General features: G+C 40.2%; 3 protein-coding genes across 5 annotated transcripts; 1 reads left to right on the top strand and 2 right to left on the bottom strand.

Annotated features, from left to right (window-relative positions):
* Positions 1-70: 70 nt before the first annotated feature.
* btk (Bruton agammaglobulinemia tyrosine kinase) lies at positions 71-9,498 on the bottom strand. Of its 2 annotated transcripts, none has more exons than XM_020083386.2 (18): positions 9,365-9,498; positions 6,240-6,398; positions 6,033-6,143; positions 5,599-5,680; positions 5,374-5,499; positions 5,218-5,282; positions 4,938-5,125; positions 4,742-4,804; positions 4,504-4,558; positions 4,333-4,412; positions 3,889-4,016; positions 3,666-3,737; positions 2,874-3,045; positions 2,471-2,690; positions 2,263-2,327; positions 1,519-1,637; positions 1,231-1,388; positions 71-458 (listed from the first exon to the last, which is right to left on the bottom strand). In XM_020083386.2, the coding sequence occupies exons 2-18, from the start codon at positions 6,378-6,380 to the stop codon at positions 387-389; spliced, it is 1,917 nt and encodes a 638-aa protein (XP_019938945.1). In that variant the 5' UTR covers positions 6,381-6,398; positions 9,365-9,498; the 3' UTR covers positions 71-386. The 2 variants fall into 2 exon arrangements, with proteins under 2 accessions (XP_019938945.1, XP_019938955.1); XM_020083396.2 differs by having other exon boundaries at positions 7,830-9,406.
* An 867-nt stretch (positions 9,499-10,365) lies between these two features.
* rpl36a (ribosomal protein L36A) lies at positions 10,366-12,893 on the top strand. 2 transcript variants are annotated; one of them, XM_020083424.2, is made up of 5 exons: positions 10,366-10,496; positions 11,128-11,233; positions 11,320-11,387; positions 11,463-11,585; positions 12,812-12,893. In XM_020083424.2, exons 1-5 carry the CDS (start codon positions 10,494-10,496, stop codon positions 12,830-12,832), a joined length of 321 nt encoding a protein of 106 aa, XP_019938983.1. In that variant the 5' UTR covers positions 10,366-10,493; the 3' UTR covers positions 12,833-12,893. The 2 variants fall into 2 exon arrangements, with proteins under 2 accessions (XP_019938983.1, XP_069387167.1); XM_069531066.1 differs by lacking the exon at positions 10,366-10,496 and adding an exon at positions 10,962-11,057.
* A 7-nt stretch (positions 12,894-12,900) lies between these two features.
* Positions 12,901-17,605, bottom strand: gla (galactosidase, alpha). Its single transcript, XM_020083413.2, has 7 exons — positions 17,354-17,605; positions 16,543-16,717; positions 15,609-15,783; positions 15,047-15,138; positions 14,737-14,898; positions 13,926-14,123; positions 12,901-13,831 (listed from the first exon to the last, which is right to left on the bottom strand). Exons 1-7 carry the CDS (start codon positions 17,512-17,514, stop codon positions 13,505-13,507), a joined length of 1,290 nt encoding a protein of 429 aa, XP_019938972.2. The 5' UTR covers positions 17,515-17,605; the 3' UTR covers positions 12,901-13,504.
* Positions 17,606-18,289: the final 684 nt, after the last annotated feature.

Genomic DNA, 18,289 nt, shown 5'->3' with positions numbered 1-18,289 from the left:
TTACTGCGTGTTATTATTTTTATCTCCATTTTTGCAAAGCTTGTCGCTTTCAGTTCACATGTTTCAGTCATTTTGTATATTTGACTTTTATTTGCATAACACATCTGCTCTTACAAAGCTGCTGTCCACATGCAAAGCTGTCAACATCCTACAACAATAATACAATACAACACATATGATAGTTTTAATCCAACAACCTTCAACAAAATATACACATTTTAAATGTTGATCTACAGGACTGAACTTCTGCAATAAGAAAACTATTCTAATCAATGAGTTGTCATGACATTCCCATTACACATATTCACATTACTTTTTGTTGAGGTTTTTACATTCAGAGAATGAACTGGTTGTGTGTGTGTGTCTTGGTGTGAATTATTTGACATCTACTGGAGCTCATACAGCAAATCCTGAACAGTCAGTGCCAGCTCCTGAAAGTTGGGTCTCTCTTCAGGTTTCTGACAAAAAAAAAGGAAGCACAGTGAGATTAGTGTTCAGACAAAGATTTCGTATCCTCTCATCAGTCTTTGTAAACTCATTGTCATAATACATCCATGGAAGAAGTCCTCAGATCTTTTACTTAAGTAGCCACGCAGAAACAAAGCGTAACAAAGTACTAATACTCTATCACGAGTGAATCACTTGCTTTTCAAAATGTACTATGTTAAAAGAATAGAAGTTTATGCATCAAGTAAAGTCTCAGACGTAAAGGAAGTCATTATGGTTGGCAAATTAAAGCATGAAAAAAAATCTTAATTTATATAGCCCTAAAACAAACAGTAAGAATGACCGCCCATTACAAGACTTTGGTCAAATCAGTGAATGCAGTATGATAAAGGTACATTTTAAGCTTTGATTTACAGGAAGCTACTGACTCAGCCTGCAGTATTTCCTCGAGCAGGGTGTTCCAGAGCCTCGGATTTGAAAGTGAGAGCAGGGTTGTATGAGGATAAAAGATCTAAAATATACGATCATTCTCAGGCTGCTCTTGGAAAAGAGATCTTGGCCTGATTAGATAAAGATTCAATAATGATAACGATAATGTAGTGGAGTAGGAAGAACAATATTTGCCTCCACAATGTTGTGGAGTAGAAGTAGAAACAACATTAATTACATTAATTTACTGATATAAAGTATAAGTACCTTGATACTTGAAAACGCTGTGTTTGTGAGTAAAGGACCTTTTTTTATTTTTACCTCTTTTCACAATAAAATACTAAAGTTACTTACTTCAGCCCAACAGCTTGTCATGATGCTGTGGACCTTTACATTGGCCAGCTGGGGGCGGTAGAGACGCAGACCCCGCGACACCTGATCCACTATTTCTGTGTTGTTTAGACGTTCGTATGGAAGTTGACCCAAAGTGTAAATCTCCCACATCAGAACCCCTGAGTGAGAGACGATTCATGTGATGAGAAAAAAGTGATGATGCCTGAAGTTTGTCAAGACATTTAAACTTAAGGTACATTTATTATTGACCAGAAATGCGACAGGAACTGAAAATGTACATTTACACACCATATGCCCAGATGTCTGACTTGCTGCTGAATTTGCAGTAGAGGAGAACTTCAGGAGGTGACCAGCGGACAGGGAACTTGGAGCCTGCTGAACTCGTGTACTCGTCGTCCAAGACGTACCTGAAGCAGAGGAGGGAGGACTTTAACTTAAAGTGCGAATGTACAAATACCACAATGTAAAAACAAGAAAAGTTTCACATTTGACAAAATTAAAATCAGTAAAGAAGAGTCGACAAATTAAAGGATCAATAGACAAAGTACATGCTGTGTAGTGTGTTACATTGTTGTGGTTGGTTGAGGTGAAGCTAAATTGATTTACTTTATATGTTGTGATTGTGTTTTGGTTGATTTTAAGTTCATGATTAGCAGTGGTTAGTACTGTCGCCTCACAGCGAATAGGTTCTTAGTTCAAATCCCAGTTGTCCTGAAGTCTTTCTGTGTGGATGTTCTCCCCGTGTTTGCATGGTTTCTCTCCCACAGTCCAAAGACATGCAGACTCAGGTTTAATCAAAGACTCAGAGTCTCTCCTTTGTCCCTCTTCTCCACCCACCCACCTTTCCTGTCTCTCCCATTTATTCTCCACTCACTCCAACCAGTGGAAGCAGATGGCCGCCCACATTGAGTCTGCTAGAGGTTTCTTCAAGTAAGTCCAGAGTCACTACAGTGACTGCACTGGTGTACATGTGTAGCACAGGGGTTTTATATGTTATTGAAGACAGATGTACTTTTACATCCTGTATTTTACCTTGACAGTCCAAAGTCAGTCACTTTGATTGTACCATTGGCATCTACTAAACAGTTCCTGGCAGCCTGCAAATAAAACACACATCACTTTTTGTTCAATCATTAAACTTGTCCCCTTATCTTTAAACACAGGAGCCCACAGTATCGCAACATGACGCAGTGATGTAGGAATGATATGTTCTGTTGCACAGAAGATCTTTGTCTCTCACCAGGTCTCTGTGGATGTACTGATTTGACTCGAGGTAGGCCATTCCCTCTGAGACGTCCTTACACATCTCCAGCAGCTGGACGGCTGTGGGGTGCTGCTTCAGACCCTCCCTGAGGTACGTCAGCAGGCAGCCGTTGGACAGGAACTCGGTCACTATGTAAATGGGTCTTTGTTTGGTGCAGACGCCGTAGAGCTGGACCAGGTTTTCATGGTTAAGCTTCCTGGTTTGTACAAAAAGGAGAAGGAAGTTCAGTATCATGAGTTGGTTTTCCTCACAGAAGTTACAGAAGTGACACATCAGTATGTTTAAGTTTTGGGCGTAAAATAAACACAGAGTTTAGATTTTTGAACGGTCCAACATGATGGTGAGCTCAGTCCAGATTAGGACTTGTTAGTTTTCTTACATCATGGTTTTAGCCTCTTCGATGAAATCATCTTCACACATGGATCCCTCTTTAATCATCTTAATGGCCACGTCATGCTGGCCCTGCCACTTCCCGTACTTCACCACTCCGAACTGACCAGTGCCCAGCTCTTTGATGAAGGTGAGGCAATGTGGTTCGATCTCCCACACACCTGGAGCAAACAAGGGAGAAGAGAGTTTATAATTGAAGCATCTGCAAAAAAATAGATTATCTTTTAACATATAAGTTATCATGCTTTTATTTGTAACTGCAAGAAAGAGTGCATCTAAAAAATTACTCTTTTAACTAGAATGGCACTTAGAGCAGCCCCCTTATGAAACTACATTTAAATTCACTAGATCCAGATGCACACTCATAAATAATAGTCCTCTACATCAAGATCCATTAATTATGCTCTGAGAAATCAATGAAAATGTTGAAAAATGCAATATTAAAGAAGGTGAAAACTAAAATTCCTGGATTTGCAACTGCTCTGGATACATTTGTGGTGATCCACCCAGTATTTTTTATGTAATATTGCTAAATACCAAACAAACTGATGAAAATATAACCACCTCTGGCAGAGGGGACAATGTAACTTTTACTTTTGGTGTCCTGAACTGTCACTAACATCCTTTTAACGTATGCAGCATTTACAGTGTATGCTCTCAGAGGATTGGTGGTTTATTCATTGCAAACACACAGAATCTGTTTTAAGGTTCATTTCCAGAAATTATGATGAATAATTGAATAATCTGTCTGTAGTCCAAGTTTTTACAGTCGTACTCTCACCATAGCCAAGCCCTGCTGTGGATGGAAGCCAGGTCCGGTTAGCCACGATGTATTTCAGCCTGCTCACCATTCCTAACAAGGAGACGACAAAACCACATAGTTACCTCTGACGTCAGCGTATCTGATGGATAGACTTTGACAGTGTAATTATTCTCAATAAAACTGATGTAAATAAGAATATTTTCTTTTCTATGAGCCATATGTTCCGAGGTACTGCATCAACCTGCTGCATTGTGTTGGTGGTAGTTGATGAGCTCTGGGATGGTGCTGAAGAAATGCTTCTCTGCCAGATAAAACTGGCCCTGTGCCGTGGTGCAGATGTTATAATGTCTGCAGCTTCCACCTGTTTCACTGTGGAGAGAAAAAAGATGAGAAACTTTTAAAGACGATTTTGTCAACTGGGTTTTCATTGACACTGGAATCGTACATGCATGAGTGGATAATATCTCCTCAGTGCAGTTCAGTGTTTGAGCTCTGCGATGGAAATGCTCTGCAGGCAGATTAGTCCATGATTTGCATGAAACATTTACATCTCTCCCTCCGTCTGTTTCCGCTTTCATTACAAACAGTTCTTCTTTTCACATGTTCACACTTGAGTGCAGCCAGTGGGTACCATATACTCTGTAAATGATGCCATGTGTTATAACACCACTGGGCATGTACTCACCCACCACCCTTGCTGAACAAAGACACAGTGTATTTCCCAGCCTTGCTTGAGTCCCGTACCAAGAAACCTCCATCTTTATTCTGTGGGGGAGGGGGGCATTTATTTACATATAAGAATTTATTTCACACCTGTTAAATTCAATGTAGTCCAGCTACACTGTGAATGTAATACCTCAGTCTTTAACAGCTTTTCTGCCTGGCTGCGGTTCATATTCTTGCAATACCAGCTGTGAAAATACATATGAAAGTCATTTTTCCGGAGAACGGCTTTTTTTTGCTTCATCCATTGCTTCAGAAGTCAAGAATATATTTATGCACAAACAAGAACTTTGACATTTTCCAACATAAAATGAATAATTTGTATATTAAAAATGGATAAAAACATTATTTACAATTATAGCCATACTCACTCAAATCTTTCTAACCCACTTTTTGCTTCCACGACAAAGTTACTAGGTATGTATCCTTCTTTGCTGCAAAATAAAGCACAACACATTGTAGATACAAACATTGTCTACAAACATGCACACAAATCAACTCAACTTGTAAACTTTAGCTCACATTTGAAATCAGTAGAAATCAGTCATTTTATTCATTTCATCTCACCCATATTTGTCTCGAGCTCTCCACCAGTTAGTGTCTGACATCTCGAGGATGGTGTACTTCTCATCCTTCCTCAGCTCCAGGTCTTGTTCTGTCACGGGTGTGTAGTTGTACTCAGCTATGACAGTCATGTCTGCGGAGGGGGCAGGGGGCTCAGGAGGCTCTGGAGGTAAAGGCCGACCAGGCTTTTCCTGTAACGACATGAGATTAGTGGATGTATTTGCTCAATGCACAACATTGTCTGTTATTTGTGAATATGAATCTAAAGGATCTGGGCCTGCACCTCTGTTGGAGTTGGAGGAAGAGGTTTTCTGGATCCCCTTCGGCGAGACTGCTTAGATGTAAATCCTGTAAATTACGAATTGATAGATGAATTTATGAAAAGGTTTAGTTGTCCATTGTGGCAGATTTCAAACCAAACGGATTTTTTTCTTCTCACCGTTCTTACTGTCCAGCACCTTGCAACCCATCGCTTGTTTAACTTCCTGCTGGCAGCACAGCCACACCCCATCCACCCAGAAGCATGGGTGGTATTTCTGAATCAGATCCTTGTTGAATCGAACCACTATACACAAATACAGACACACACAAACACACAAAGGACATTTACATTAAATCAACATATGAATTTGCGTAGGTGCACCTCTTCTGTGCGGGCCCTTACTTTCTTTCAGCCTCTTTAGCCAATGTGCGCGGATTTCTTCAGTCTTTGCAAAGATGTACAACGGCCCTTCATCATAAATGATCTGTGGCAAAGATGAAGAAGAAAATAGAGAAGCCGAAGCTGTATGATTAAAGATAAGATTTATTTTTAATAAACAGACATTTCATCTGAAGAGAGAGAAGAATTTAAGATGAGATTTACTTTTATGGATATTCATCTTGTCGAATGTCTTATTCTTCTCGATATAAGTTTGAGATTTTAAAAAATGTTATTCACTGTAATTGTACATGTAATCTCTATATATCTATCTATCTATCTATCTATCTGTCTGTCTGTCTATCTGTCTGTCTGGGATCTACAGTTGCCTATATTGATATTGCTATACATGGAATTCTTGCTGTCCTGAGCTCATATCTATAAAGTGTATTCAGTACCTGAAAAGCGTACATTTTCTCGAGTGCTGGGCTCAGGTTGGAATCAGGCTGCACCGTCTCCACACCCTTGATCTTCTCCAGGTCGACCGATCCTCTCAGACCTTTTCGCTTCTGCTTACAAGATGAGTAAACTGTCTGGTAAAAGCTGCCAGCAAAGTTGATCTGAGACAAATGTGACGCTGTTTGAATGATTTTGCTGTTCCTTACCCCTTTGTCTGGATCATAGTCATAATAGGCGATTTTTTCCTGGGTGAGGACAAACCACCTCTCCTTGTAGTTCAGAGGGGACGTCTTCTTCTTCTGCTGGGATCGTTTGATGAAGACTTCCTCCAGGATGCTTTCTGACATGGTTCAGTCAGCAATGATCTACATTTGGGGCAGCACAACACTATTTGAACCTTAGGTCATTCAGTAAAGTTCCCATTGACTTACTCTCCTATTGCCCTGTGCTTGACTTATTATATTGCTTTTATTACTGTATAAACGTATAAACTTATAACTTATTATATTATATCATTACTTCCTTGTAAGGCAGCCTTAGGTTGCATTTCACTTCACTTCTGATTATTCAGTGTTTGCATTTGAAAAGTATTTTTACCTCCTCTGTGGATGAAATGCTTTTGTTTTGCGTTTGTTTGTTTGTTAACTGATTTCCATTAAATGTTATGGTGGGGTGGGACATGACCCAAGAAAGAACCTTAAAGTTTGAAGCAGATCCAGATTTTCACTTTCTTTACATTTGTATTGATTTATCAAAAAGCAATTCATGGATCTTTTCAAAATCTGAATCTTGTGAGTTTAAAAGTGGTTTCACGTTCTAGACTAAATATTATTTAGAAGTATTAAGACGCGCAGCACGAGTGTGAGCAGATATCTGTTCATCACAGATATCCGCTCATGATTAGCTGCATCGTTTGCATTGTTTCCCAACAGTGACATCACATACTGGATTAAAGTGGCCTCCAACTCGCTTATCTGACATTGTATTGCTAATGCATAGGAAACTATATGAGTGGAGCACAATTACCTGAATCCAAAGGTTGTATTGGGGTGTAATAAATCATGTTATATAAATGTGGACACCTATAGACACACATGAATATATATCACTTTTTTAAATTTGATTTTGAATGCTATTGTTAGAATCCAGTTAATCCAATAGCAGTAGTTTTATTTTATTTACTCGTGTTCATTTATATTGTAAGGTGTCCTTGGGTGTCTGGAAAGGTGCCATGAAATAAAATATAATATTATTAATTATTACTGTTGACACACAGACACATAAATTCATCTGGACATGAAGCTGACTGGATATTATGAAATATCAAACAATCCCTCCACCATGTCCCTCTCTCATGTAGACGCAGACACATGCTCACATTACATCTGCATCATAAGATAAGTAAGCAAATGAAAAATCTTCTCAACTGTGTCTTGTTTTCAGTATCAAGTTCTGAAATGAAACTTTCACCTCTAAAACAAGACATGGCCTCGGTTGACACCTTGGCCAGATGAGAGAATAAAATAAGATAGACGTCTTGAGTATCTTGACATTTTTGAAAAATTACAAGAGAATGTGAAGAACGTAAAGAAAAGCGCCACAGTCCGGTGCAAAACTAGAAAAAAAAGTTATTTACAGATGTATTTTCATCAAACAAAAGCACAGCTTACTGTTTAAACTGTGATCTGGACACATATCATTTTCAAATACAACAAAATAACTGAATGCACTAAAGGAAATGAGTCTTTGTGCCTTATTATCAAGTCAAATATAAACTATCAGATGCTCAAACTCACCCTTGTCACACAGCTGAGTGCTCACTGTGTTTCGGCTCGGCCTATTTTCAGCTTGTGAGCACTTCCTTATATCATATTAACTGTAACACGACCAGAAGCCTCTGTCGGCCCCTGCTAACCAGGAGAGTGACAAGTTATTGGTTTTTGGTTTGTGCTGTCATGAACAGACGGCCGTGTTCCCTATTCTGTGAAACATTGTTTACTCATTCCTCATTCGTTGCAACCCAATAAATTCTCACATCACAAAATCCGAGTGGAGGTCAATAAACTCTAATAACAGATAATCAACGCGCCCATCCCTGCTCGATTGGAGCCAGTGGAATGAATCTGTACGTCCATATTTCACTGTATCATGGCAACCAGAACGAGATTTTCTTTTCTACTGTTTTGAAGGGAGTTGACTCAAGGTGGCTGACACAGACAAACTGATGGGGAAGTTGCATCAGTGTTGTACTGCAATATGAAGGGAGAGAAGAAACCAAGTGCTCTGCTGCACCTCAACCATATAACATTTTCTTTCTCTCTAAATTATGATTAATGTATGGTTGGTACATTAAATATGCATTTGATACACACCTGTGTTGTGTTGCTACTACACGTCACTTTGCCACAACGAAATACCACACTCTCTTTTTTTAGATTTTGCAGAATTCCCCTCAATGACTGCACAGCACTGCAACAACACTTTGACACGTTGCAGAAAAATGTTTTAGTGCTTATCTTCACAGTTGTTCGTGTGGTTTTGGGCAATGAATTCCACAGACCACATGTATGAGTTTGACTCCATGAGATGAAATGAAAAAGAGTTTCGAGTTTTTATCTCATAGAATAATTTAATTGTACGGAAACATGTCAAGTATATATCTGACTGTCAGATTGATGGCCAACTGGGCAGCCCGCAAATATCTCCAACTGTGTCAGTGTGTCACTATACAAAAGGCAGAGATACTAAGTACCAAGTCACAAACTCTAATGAACATGTTTCAGGATGGAAAATACTTCAGTCTTAAAATGTGTGATATCCTCCACCACGTATGACACTGCCATAAATGGCATACATACAAACACATCAATATCATAGAAGGGTTGGTGTCACAGGAAGAACTGTAGATGATCTCTTTTCCTGTCACTTCCTGACCGATAAGGAGGATACATGCGTGTGTGTGTGTGTGTGTGCGTGTGCGTGTGTGTGAGTTACTGTGTGTGAGTGACTGTGTGTGTGTCAGAGAGAGAGAGACAGAAAGAAAAAAAAGAGTGAGAATCATGTTCAGTAGAAGTGAGTTAAATTAAACCACTCAAAACTCCCCTTGAGTACAGAATTCACCAAAGAGCATCATCTTGAACAAAACATACAAAAACAAGTACATTTTTAGCAAATCACATAACTATCATTTGACTCATGTGCTGGTCATTTGGTTCCCCGGCTGAATAGCTGCAGCACTTTCACAAATCTGCATGATACCTTCTAAATAAAAAACATGACTAAAAATACTTCTTAACCTTACACCATGAATTCAGAGAGACATGTCACTTACCCAGTCACTCCAAAAAAGAATAAAGTCAAGCAGCAGAAAGACTACAGATGCTGAGGCTCGTACCGATGGCAGAAACCTTCACCTCTGTCCGCTCCCCTCCCATCAAATGTGTTTGTATGTGATGCAAGTCGCACACAGAGAGGAATCGACTCTGCTTACTTCCCCTTTTTCTTCCTGCTCATTCTCATATCAGCCCTCTGGACAGTTGTGGTGATAAGTAGCAGGGCACTGCAATTTCCCTGAGGAGATCCATCTGGCAAACTTTTCATTTGTATTTACTCATTTACTTGTTACTCAGCTGTGATCTGACTATTTTACAAGTTTTATAATGTTTTATGTCATTTAGTTTTTCTCATAATTATGTAACATTTGTATTCTTATATTTGTATTTTAATGCTTTATGATCTTCAAATTGCTTTTGATTCTCTCATGTAGCTTGTTTTTAATTATTCTTCTTAAACAGTAAAGCATGTTGTAACTCTGTTTTGAGAGGTGCTATACAAATTAAAGTTGTTCATAAAGACATTATTTTCTGAAAGTTTCTTCTTCCTCTTCTTCTTTTAATTCTTTCCCAGTGTCCCTGTAATTTTAAATTTTTTAACTTGTTAAGCAGCTTGTAACTGTGTTTTTAAAGGTGCTATGTACATAAAGTTTATTATAATTATTAGCAGTAGCCGTATTATGTCTACCGCATGTTAGACTTTTGCAAGAAAATATAAGATGAAGACAAGATATGATAAAAAAAAAAAACTGTATTGATCCACACACCAGGGAAAGTTGTTAAAGCAGCGGGCAGGTCACAATGAGGTAGACAAGAGAATACAAATATTAAAAAAAGGCAATACAAAAAAAAACAATAAAGTATACATATGTAGATTATATACACCTTTCAGTGTAGTGGTTTGTATACAAATATAATAAAGTCATGTGATAAACATGCGTCCAAGTAATAATTTCACATTAAATTCAAACTCTTTCTTTTTCTCCCGTTTGTGGTTCAAGTGACCGTCTGGTGTTTATTGCCGCTAGGGGGCAGACTGCAGAATTACCGCCGGTTCCCAGCTGGGGTCTACATAACGAGTGCTTCCGGCTTCCCTCGTCCTCTTTTCCTCTGCACTGGGTCGCAGCCATGGTGAGAATCTCCGCCATGAATCCACTTTAACGAATCTAACTCAATCCTCCAGGTTTAAAGCGCGTGTTCACTCGTGGTTCCCTCTGACATGTGAGGGACACGGTGGTGCGCGTCACTGTGCTGATATCGTTCACCTGGAGCTCGTGTAACGTTGTTAGTTTGTCTGTGAGCGATGTGTGATGTGTCGGTGCTGCTCGAGCCTCCGCACGAACCGACCTGTCTGTTAAATGACAATAAAAAAAGATAATTGTTCAAGTAGCAACACTGGCGAACTATTTTAACTAATGTCAGGGACACGTGTTAACTAATATCCTGTTTATTAACCGTAAATATCGGCACTGTTAGCCTGCTAGCTTACGGCACTGTTAGCCCGCTAGCTAATGTCAGCTGCCATGTCCACTTACCGGGGGAGAAAAGAGGAAGATGAACCTTATCGACGTTAACAATCATTTTAATATTTATATTCAAATAACAAAATGGCTGCTGCATTTCCTATCTATGGCTTAGCTCATTTAACTCGCTTCGTTAGCCGGTAGCTAGCAGCCACGCACGAGGCTAATGGTTTGTTTTTTCCTGCTGGTTGGACTCGACACGTGTGATCAGACTGGTAAAGTTTATCGTCTCTCTGTAGGTCAACGTCCCGAAGACCAGGAGGACCTACTGCAAGAAGTGCAAGAAGCACCAGCCCCACAAAGTTACCCAGTACAAGAAGGGGAAGGATTCCCTCTATGCACAGGGTAAACATCCTGACGATGATGGCTCCACTGTCTGTGTGGTAAACTCAGTGTAATGAGATGTAGCTGATCTTTAAATGTTTTTGCAGGTAAGAGGAGATACGACAGAAAGCAGAGTGGTTACGGTGGTCAGACCAAGCCTATTTTCCGCAAGAAGGCAAGTGTGATCTTATTTCTGTGTGTGTCTGTTGTTGCAGAGGTGGGGATGTTAATCTATAGTTTGTCTGTACAGGCTAAGACTACAAAGAAGATTGTGTTGAGGCTGGAGTGTGTGGAGCCCAACTGCAGATCCAAGAGAATGCTGGCCATCAAGAGATGCAAGCACTTCGAGTTGGGAGGTGACAAGAAGAGAAAGGTAAGCGTTTGTCTTTGTGTTCTGTTCTTTGTGAATTGTTTCATTGTGGTGCAGGATAATTATGATGTGCAGTGGATTTTGAAGTCGTCAGATCTACACGAATGCTGTGACTCAATATATAAATCCGCTACATGTGGATCCACAGTCAGCTCAACACTTAATGGTGAATCAGCTCATGTTTAAAAAACAAACTGATAAAACTACATCTGGATAGTTTTTTAGTGAAAGTTTACCATTTGAGATGTGGATGTCCTGCTGTGATAATGTTTGATAAGTTCAAATTAAAAGCTCACCTTCCCTAAATTTGCATTTGACATCTCACATTGACTCAATGTGAAAGCAGCTACACGTTAGAGCTGTGTAACACTAGTATTTAAAGTGAGCAGACACACCTACATGGTTTAAGCTTCACTGCTTTCCTGCCATAGTATTTTTACGTTTGTATTTGTCTTTATTCAGCACTAATGTGCATGTTAACCAGTAAGTGCACCCTTTTTGAACACACGACTGAACCCAAATCAGTAGTGAAGCAGTAGGAACTACATATAAAAGTCAGGACTCAGGGCTTCCCAAGTTGTTCTCAAACTAATGTTGAGAGGCAGGTTGAACTGAAAGAACATTTAAACATTAGAATCAGGAACGGTTTTATGCCTGATGGTAAATTTGACCTCAGTTTTTACAAGAGCACATTTCATTGCAGATGATTTGAGTGGAGTGTTTGTGGGTGAATTTCATTAGTAAACTGGAAGTGATTTGCAGGACAGTTGAAAAACAAGCTGTCTATAGCTCAGTCCTTTGACAAGAACTCAAGAGTCACTGTATTGATCCAGTTGCCCAAACTAAATATGTGGAAGATATAAAAATGTAATTTTAAATTGTAACAATGCCACTTAAACCTAAACACAGCACTTTAAACTGAAAGTATGAACTTTCAAATAGGTTTGATAAAGTTCTTCTTAAAATAATACAAGCTATGAGAGTCTTGTGGATCCACTTGACAGTTGAATGAATTATAAAGAAATTAATTTATGTATCAGGACTCAATGTTTGGATGAGTAAACTCGTACAGATGTCAAACATGATGGGGCACTCATTTTCATGTATATTCCAACAGATGTTTTGTTTGAATTGACTGCAGCAGTCTTATTGAGCCACACACGACTCACACCTGCTACCACAAGTTGTGTAACTGCTCTTAACAAAGTCTTCTTGTCTTCCCCTTACAGGGCCAGGTCATCCAGTTCTAAGCTGTGGTCCAGTCTTCTGGAGGAAGTTGTCACAATTTTCATTAAATGTAGTAAAAACAAACGTTGAGTTGTTTTTCCCTTTTATTTTCACAAAGCATGCAAATGTACAAAATTCAGGTATTCTTTAAAAAGGTTCAGTCTGTAGGATTTAATAGCTTCAAGCTGAAGTTTCATCTTGCAAATAAGTACCTCTCCTTTTTTCATGTGTGTCAGAAACTACACTTCAGGTAACGTCAACTAAAAAAACCCTTTCTAGAGCCAGTGTAGGTTTGTCCATTCTGGGCTATTGAATACACATCAGTGCAACATGGCAGACGTGTATAGGACCTATTCTTGATTTAAGCAAGTCTCAATCTAGGATCATGTTTCTTATTCCCGGGTGATAAAACAAAAACTGAATACTTGTGCAGTTGTATTCTACAAACTGGACCTTTTGAGATGATTTAATCTTAACAGCATATTGTAGACAATTCACACATCAAGTGTACAAAAACATTACAGTGATTTACTCATAAAGCAGCCAGTATACTGTAGTTCATCCCAGTGTCAGACTCATTCAAACAAACTCAAATGAAACTAGATTTCCCATTTGCTTTGTACAAAACCAATGATTTTAAAACTTTAATTAATCAATGCAGTGCTGGTAGATTAAAGTCTTAAACCCCCTGAGGACTACAAAATGGTTTCCTGCTTGTGTCTGACACTCGTGTCCTGCCAGTGCAGCTTGTATGTCCTAAACCTGCTGATGGGAGTGATGGTGAGAAGAGCGGTGCCTGAAGGGTTCACTGATAAAACCACTTCACTCTTAAAAGTCTGGACACCCAGCTCCTTGTACTGGGGCAGGATCTGTGTGACGTTACACTGAGGGTCACAGATCTTCCAGCCAGGAACCGCTCTGATGACAAACCCCCGGGGACCACCAATCTCCTGTCTGTTCAGAACAGCGACAGCCAGACGGTTCTGAGACAGAGGCCTCTCCCACACCTCGAAACTGTCCACCTGTAGAATAATTAGGGTTCATTAATGATATAGCATCTATCATTTCTTAAATGGGCATTCCAGGATGTGACCCTGCTTCATGTCACATGCTCACCTTGATGGTGTGGTATCCCTGCCTGCCCAGCGGGTCCTGGCTGATGTCTATGATTCGTTTGTTCTGTAGCAGCCCCTTGGAGCGAGGACAGATGTCCCTCAGGTCGTTAGACATGAGCAGAGGAGCCGCCATTATGGCCCACAATGCCATCTGAGACTCCTGCTGGTCGTGACTCAGGCCAAAGTTCCCAATGACCAGCTAGAGAAATGAACCAGTGTCAACCAGGCTTAGTGAGATGCAGCACATCAATAACATACTGTTGAGATTTCTAACAAACCTGTAGTTCACTAACAAGTTCAGTTGAGTCCTGTTTCAAATTAAGCTCTACAGCCTATAAATGAAAACAATGCAAAGAAGAAATACTTTTTTTGGGTAGTAAATTACTTGATTCAAACTGCTGGCAACTCTAAAACAAAGTAATTCATCCTTTATATTAATTCTTTATAATAAATATCCCAGCCATGGAGCTGCATTTGTCTGCTCATTAGCTGGATTAGTTAGTAGGTTACCATGTTTAGGAGACTGATCCCAAATAAAAGTCCACACAAAGTAAATTTTAATGTGGCTTCATGAGGAGACTGTTTTGGTGGAAGTATGTGCTTGAGTGCCCTTCTAGTAATACTGGACACACAGTGATAGTGATGCTAAGTCTATTTCTCATAATGCCAGACAGTTGAGGAACAAATCAGCTTTCCTTTGTCTACAACAATTGTTAAGACTGGTAATAAAATGGTTGGGTACTTGAAGAGTGGTTCTATTTTCAGTTTGAGGTCAGACTGGAGTGTAGAAGAGCTCGAGCGGAGCACAGTACCATATCAGGGTCATTCCAGCCCCCAGATCCAGCCGAGGGAACAATGACGTCTTGATGAGAAGCAGTCCAGTCCAAGATGGTTTTGATCGAGCTCCACGAGTCGTACACGTCATTGAAGTTGCGCCAGTGGTTACATGTCTCACGGATGGCTGTGTAGTTCGGCTGGAGGCACAGAGATGCTCTTTTATGTCGCGTAACATGAGACATATGGTCTCATCACAGATAAATGTTCTTTAATTTAATTTCAATGTTATATAGAATCGTGTGAAATTGCTGAAATTTAATGTGATATCAAGACGAGTTCTCTCACCTGTTTGAAAGGCCATTCGTATAAAGGCCACTCGCAGGAGTACAGGATACTTCTTCCAGTTTGGTTCAGTGCTTTTGACATGTTTATGTAGCCTTAGCCAGGGTGAAGAACAACAGGTTAAACCACATGCAACGACAGAATATTCAAATAATGAACCCAGAACTGAAGGAGCTAAGACGTCACTTATAAATTCTGTTGTGAAAGTTTCCTGAGTTTATCTACATAAACTGTAAAATACAGTTTAGATTTTTATCCATCACACAATATCATCAGGGAACCGTCTGATTGGTCCCAAATTAATCCTGCAACAACCCCAAACATACTGCCAGGGTTATACAGAACAAGGAGTCCTACAGCAGATGGTGTGGCCCCTACAGAGCCCTGATGTCAACATCATGAAAAACACAGAGAGAACCGAGCGAACCTCTCCAAGATGCTTGGAACAAGATATTTGCCAGTGCCATAAAACTGTATGTTAGTGTATGAAGGAGAACTGATGAATACAAATGGACACACAAGCTGATGAAGCTCCACCACTTGTTTGTCCAAATCAACAGCTCACCTTCTCCCAGCAGGGTCCAGTCCATGTAGCAGCCATCAAATTTGAGCAGGTCCACATTCCAGTCGGCAAAAGTCTGAGCGTCTGTCTCGTAGTGGCCCAGACTGCCGGGGTATCCAGCACAGGTGTTTTTCCCAACATCTGCATAGATACCCAGCTTCAGACCCTTAGAATGGATCTTAAAACAGAAACATACAAGCAGAATTATTCTGTTAAATTTACAATATTCATGTCTTTGACAGGTTATGGGTTTGTGCCAGGAGGTGGCGATGTTGCACAGCTAAGAACTTGATGCTCTGCCTTGTTGGAGCTAAATATATCTCTTTCCTGGAGAATATAACTTTTCAGCTGCCGGTGTCACGGTGGCCCACAGTGCAGGGAACTCATCTGTGTTGTGACTGTGAAGCAGAGTGAACGACAGCACACGCCTACCTGAGACAATTTAATGCTTAGGTATCTCACTTCAATTTCTATCTGTATGAAATCTGAGACCTGGTTTCTACATCAGCATCTTCCCCCTTCATTATGTCAATAATTGCAGGTCGCCTTGAATTGATATATATATATGTATGTATATATATATATATATATATATATATATATATATATATAATTAATCTGTTGTCTGAACATGTCATCACTTTTTCTTCTGTAGTTACTGAATCAGATCTTCTCAAAAACGTAGATGCATTGCACCACTGATTCTGTTACACTGCAGCTCATCCCTCTTACAATCTGTGTTTAATATGACATGGTTTGCTATTATATAACCGTGTATACTGTTCTTAATGCAGCCCAAATACTGGAAACTAGAACAAAACAGTCACAGCACAGCACATGCACCTTCCAGCTGCAGCTTCCTAACTCTCCTTCATGTCTATAGAGGATTTATGGCACTGATGCTACATTCAGAGTTTTTGTACCCATTACTACTCACGTAGTCGGCCAGTTTCTTGATGCCCCCGGGGAATCTTTTGGGGTCTGCCTGCAGGCGGCCCCGGGCATCTCGCTGATGGGAGGGCCAGCAGTCATCGATGCAGACGTACTCGTAGCCGGCCTCTTTCCAGCCCTCCTTCACCATCATGTCTGCCATCTGCATGTACAGACGCTCACTGCCAGGGCAACAAGAGGAGACAGGCAGGGCTGATAGTATCTCTTAAGATGCCAGCGTTCAATGTCATGTTCAACAGCAATATGGCAGACAACAAATATGTACATGCGGAAGGAATCCTCGCTACAGTGAACGCCAGTTTTGCTGTTGTTCATGGTTGAGTAATATCAATGAGTAATATAAGAAAACAATTCCACCAGTGAGCTCATATTGGTGCTGCACAGGGTTTTTGCAGGTTTCTACTGGTTCAATACAAGAGTTTTCTCTTGTCTCTTAAAACAATGGAGCTCTCATTAGAATAATCTTAACACAATTAAGGCCTACCTACTAATATTTAAGACCTAGTACATAATAATTTAATCTATTTTAGAGACTTTCCTGTTGTGTTTCCTCTCACCTGATGTCAGTCTGTACCCGAGTCTCCTGCAGCCTCTCACCTGATGTCAGTCTGTACCTGAGTCTCCTGCAGCCTCTCACCTGATGTCAGTCTGTACCTGAGTCTCCTGCAGCCTCTCACCTGATGTCAGTCTGTACCTGAGTCTCCTGCAGCCTCTCACCTGATGTCAGTCTGTACCTGAGTCTCCTGCAGCCTCTCACCTGATGTCAGTCTGTACCTGAGTCTCCTGCAGCCTCTCACCTGATGCAGTTGTCCGGGTCCTTGTCACAGTCGATGTTACACATGAACCTCTCCCAGTGCAGCCAGCCCATGGTGGGTGTCAGAGCCAGACCGTTGTCTAACGCCTCCGCTGCGGGTCTGATGAACACCAGGAGCCGGAGCAGAAACAATACACAGATCATTTCTACCTGTAAACTCTTCACCGCTCAGAGAAACAAAGGCAAACACGCTTCCGCATCTACTTCCTGCTGTGTTCGGACCGCCCCCATGGGTGATTGACGCGGCTCTAAACCAATAAATGAAAAGTGCGTCTGTGACCGACCAATGAGAGTCCGGCCCGGAGTCAGTCAATGTAAACACGGAAGTGCCAAGCTTCACCTGTGATCAGCTGACAAACAGAAGTCACCTGACATGATGATAATAATGTTAGAGATAGAGACTGATGTGTGAACAGCTGCAGTGATGATGACAGCATTCATGTGTATTAGATACAAATTTGGTATTTTAAAATATATAAATATATCTTAAAGTACAATTTTACGACGTGTTTTAAGGCCACTTTGAAGTTATTGTTCATGTAGTCATTAATCATGGTATAAAGTTAAAGTTTAAGTCATGGTAATACGAGAAAAAAGTTGTGATATTATGATGAAAACATTCCTAATATTATGAGAGTAAAGTTTTAGGCTAATATTATATCTGAAGTTGTAACTTTATGAGGAAAAGTCGTAATATTACGAAAATAAAATTGTAAAATTTGAGAGCGAAACAAACACAGAAGGGACGTTTCCTCCAAGTCCTTGTGCTTCTTTGGTCTGAATCGATCTAGTTTCTCACACAATCTTTCCAAAGTCCTGACACTTGAGATAACTTGGTGCTGATGTGCCAACAGATTCAGGATTTCACTATTTGAGAAACGTGTACTGAAGTATAGGTATTGTTATTATTTTATAACAA

Source organism: Paralichthys olivaceus, chromosome 9 (genome assembly GCF_024713975.1).
Source record: "Paralichthys olivaceus isolate ysfri-2021 chromosome 9, ASM2471397v2, whole genome shotgun sequence".
In the NCBI taxonomy this organism is placed as follows: Eukaryota; Metazoa; Chordata; class Actinopteri; order Pleuronectiformes; family Paralichthyidae; genus Paralichthys; species Paralichthys olivaceus.
The sequence above is the reverse complement of the archived record's forward strand: the minus strand, read 5'-3'. Positions and strand labels throughout refer to the sequence as shown.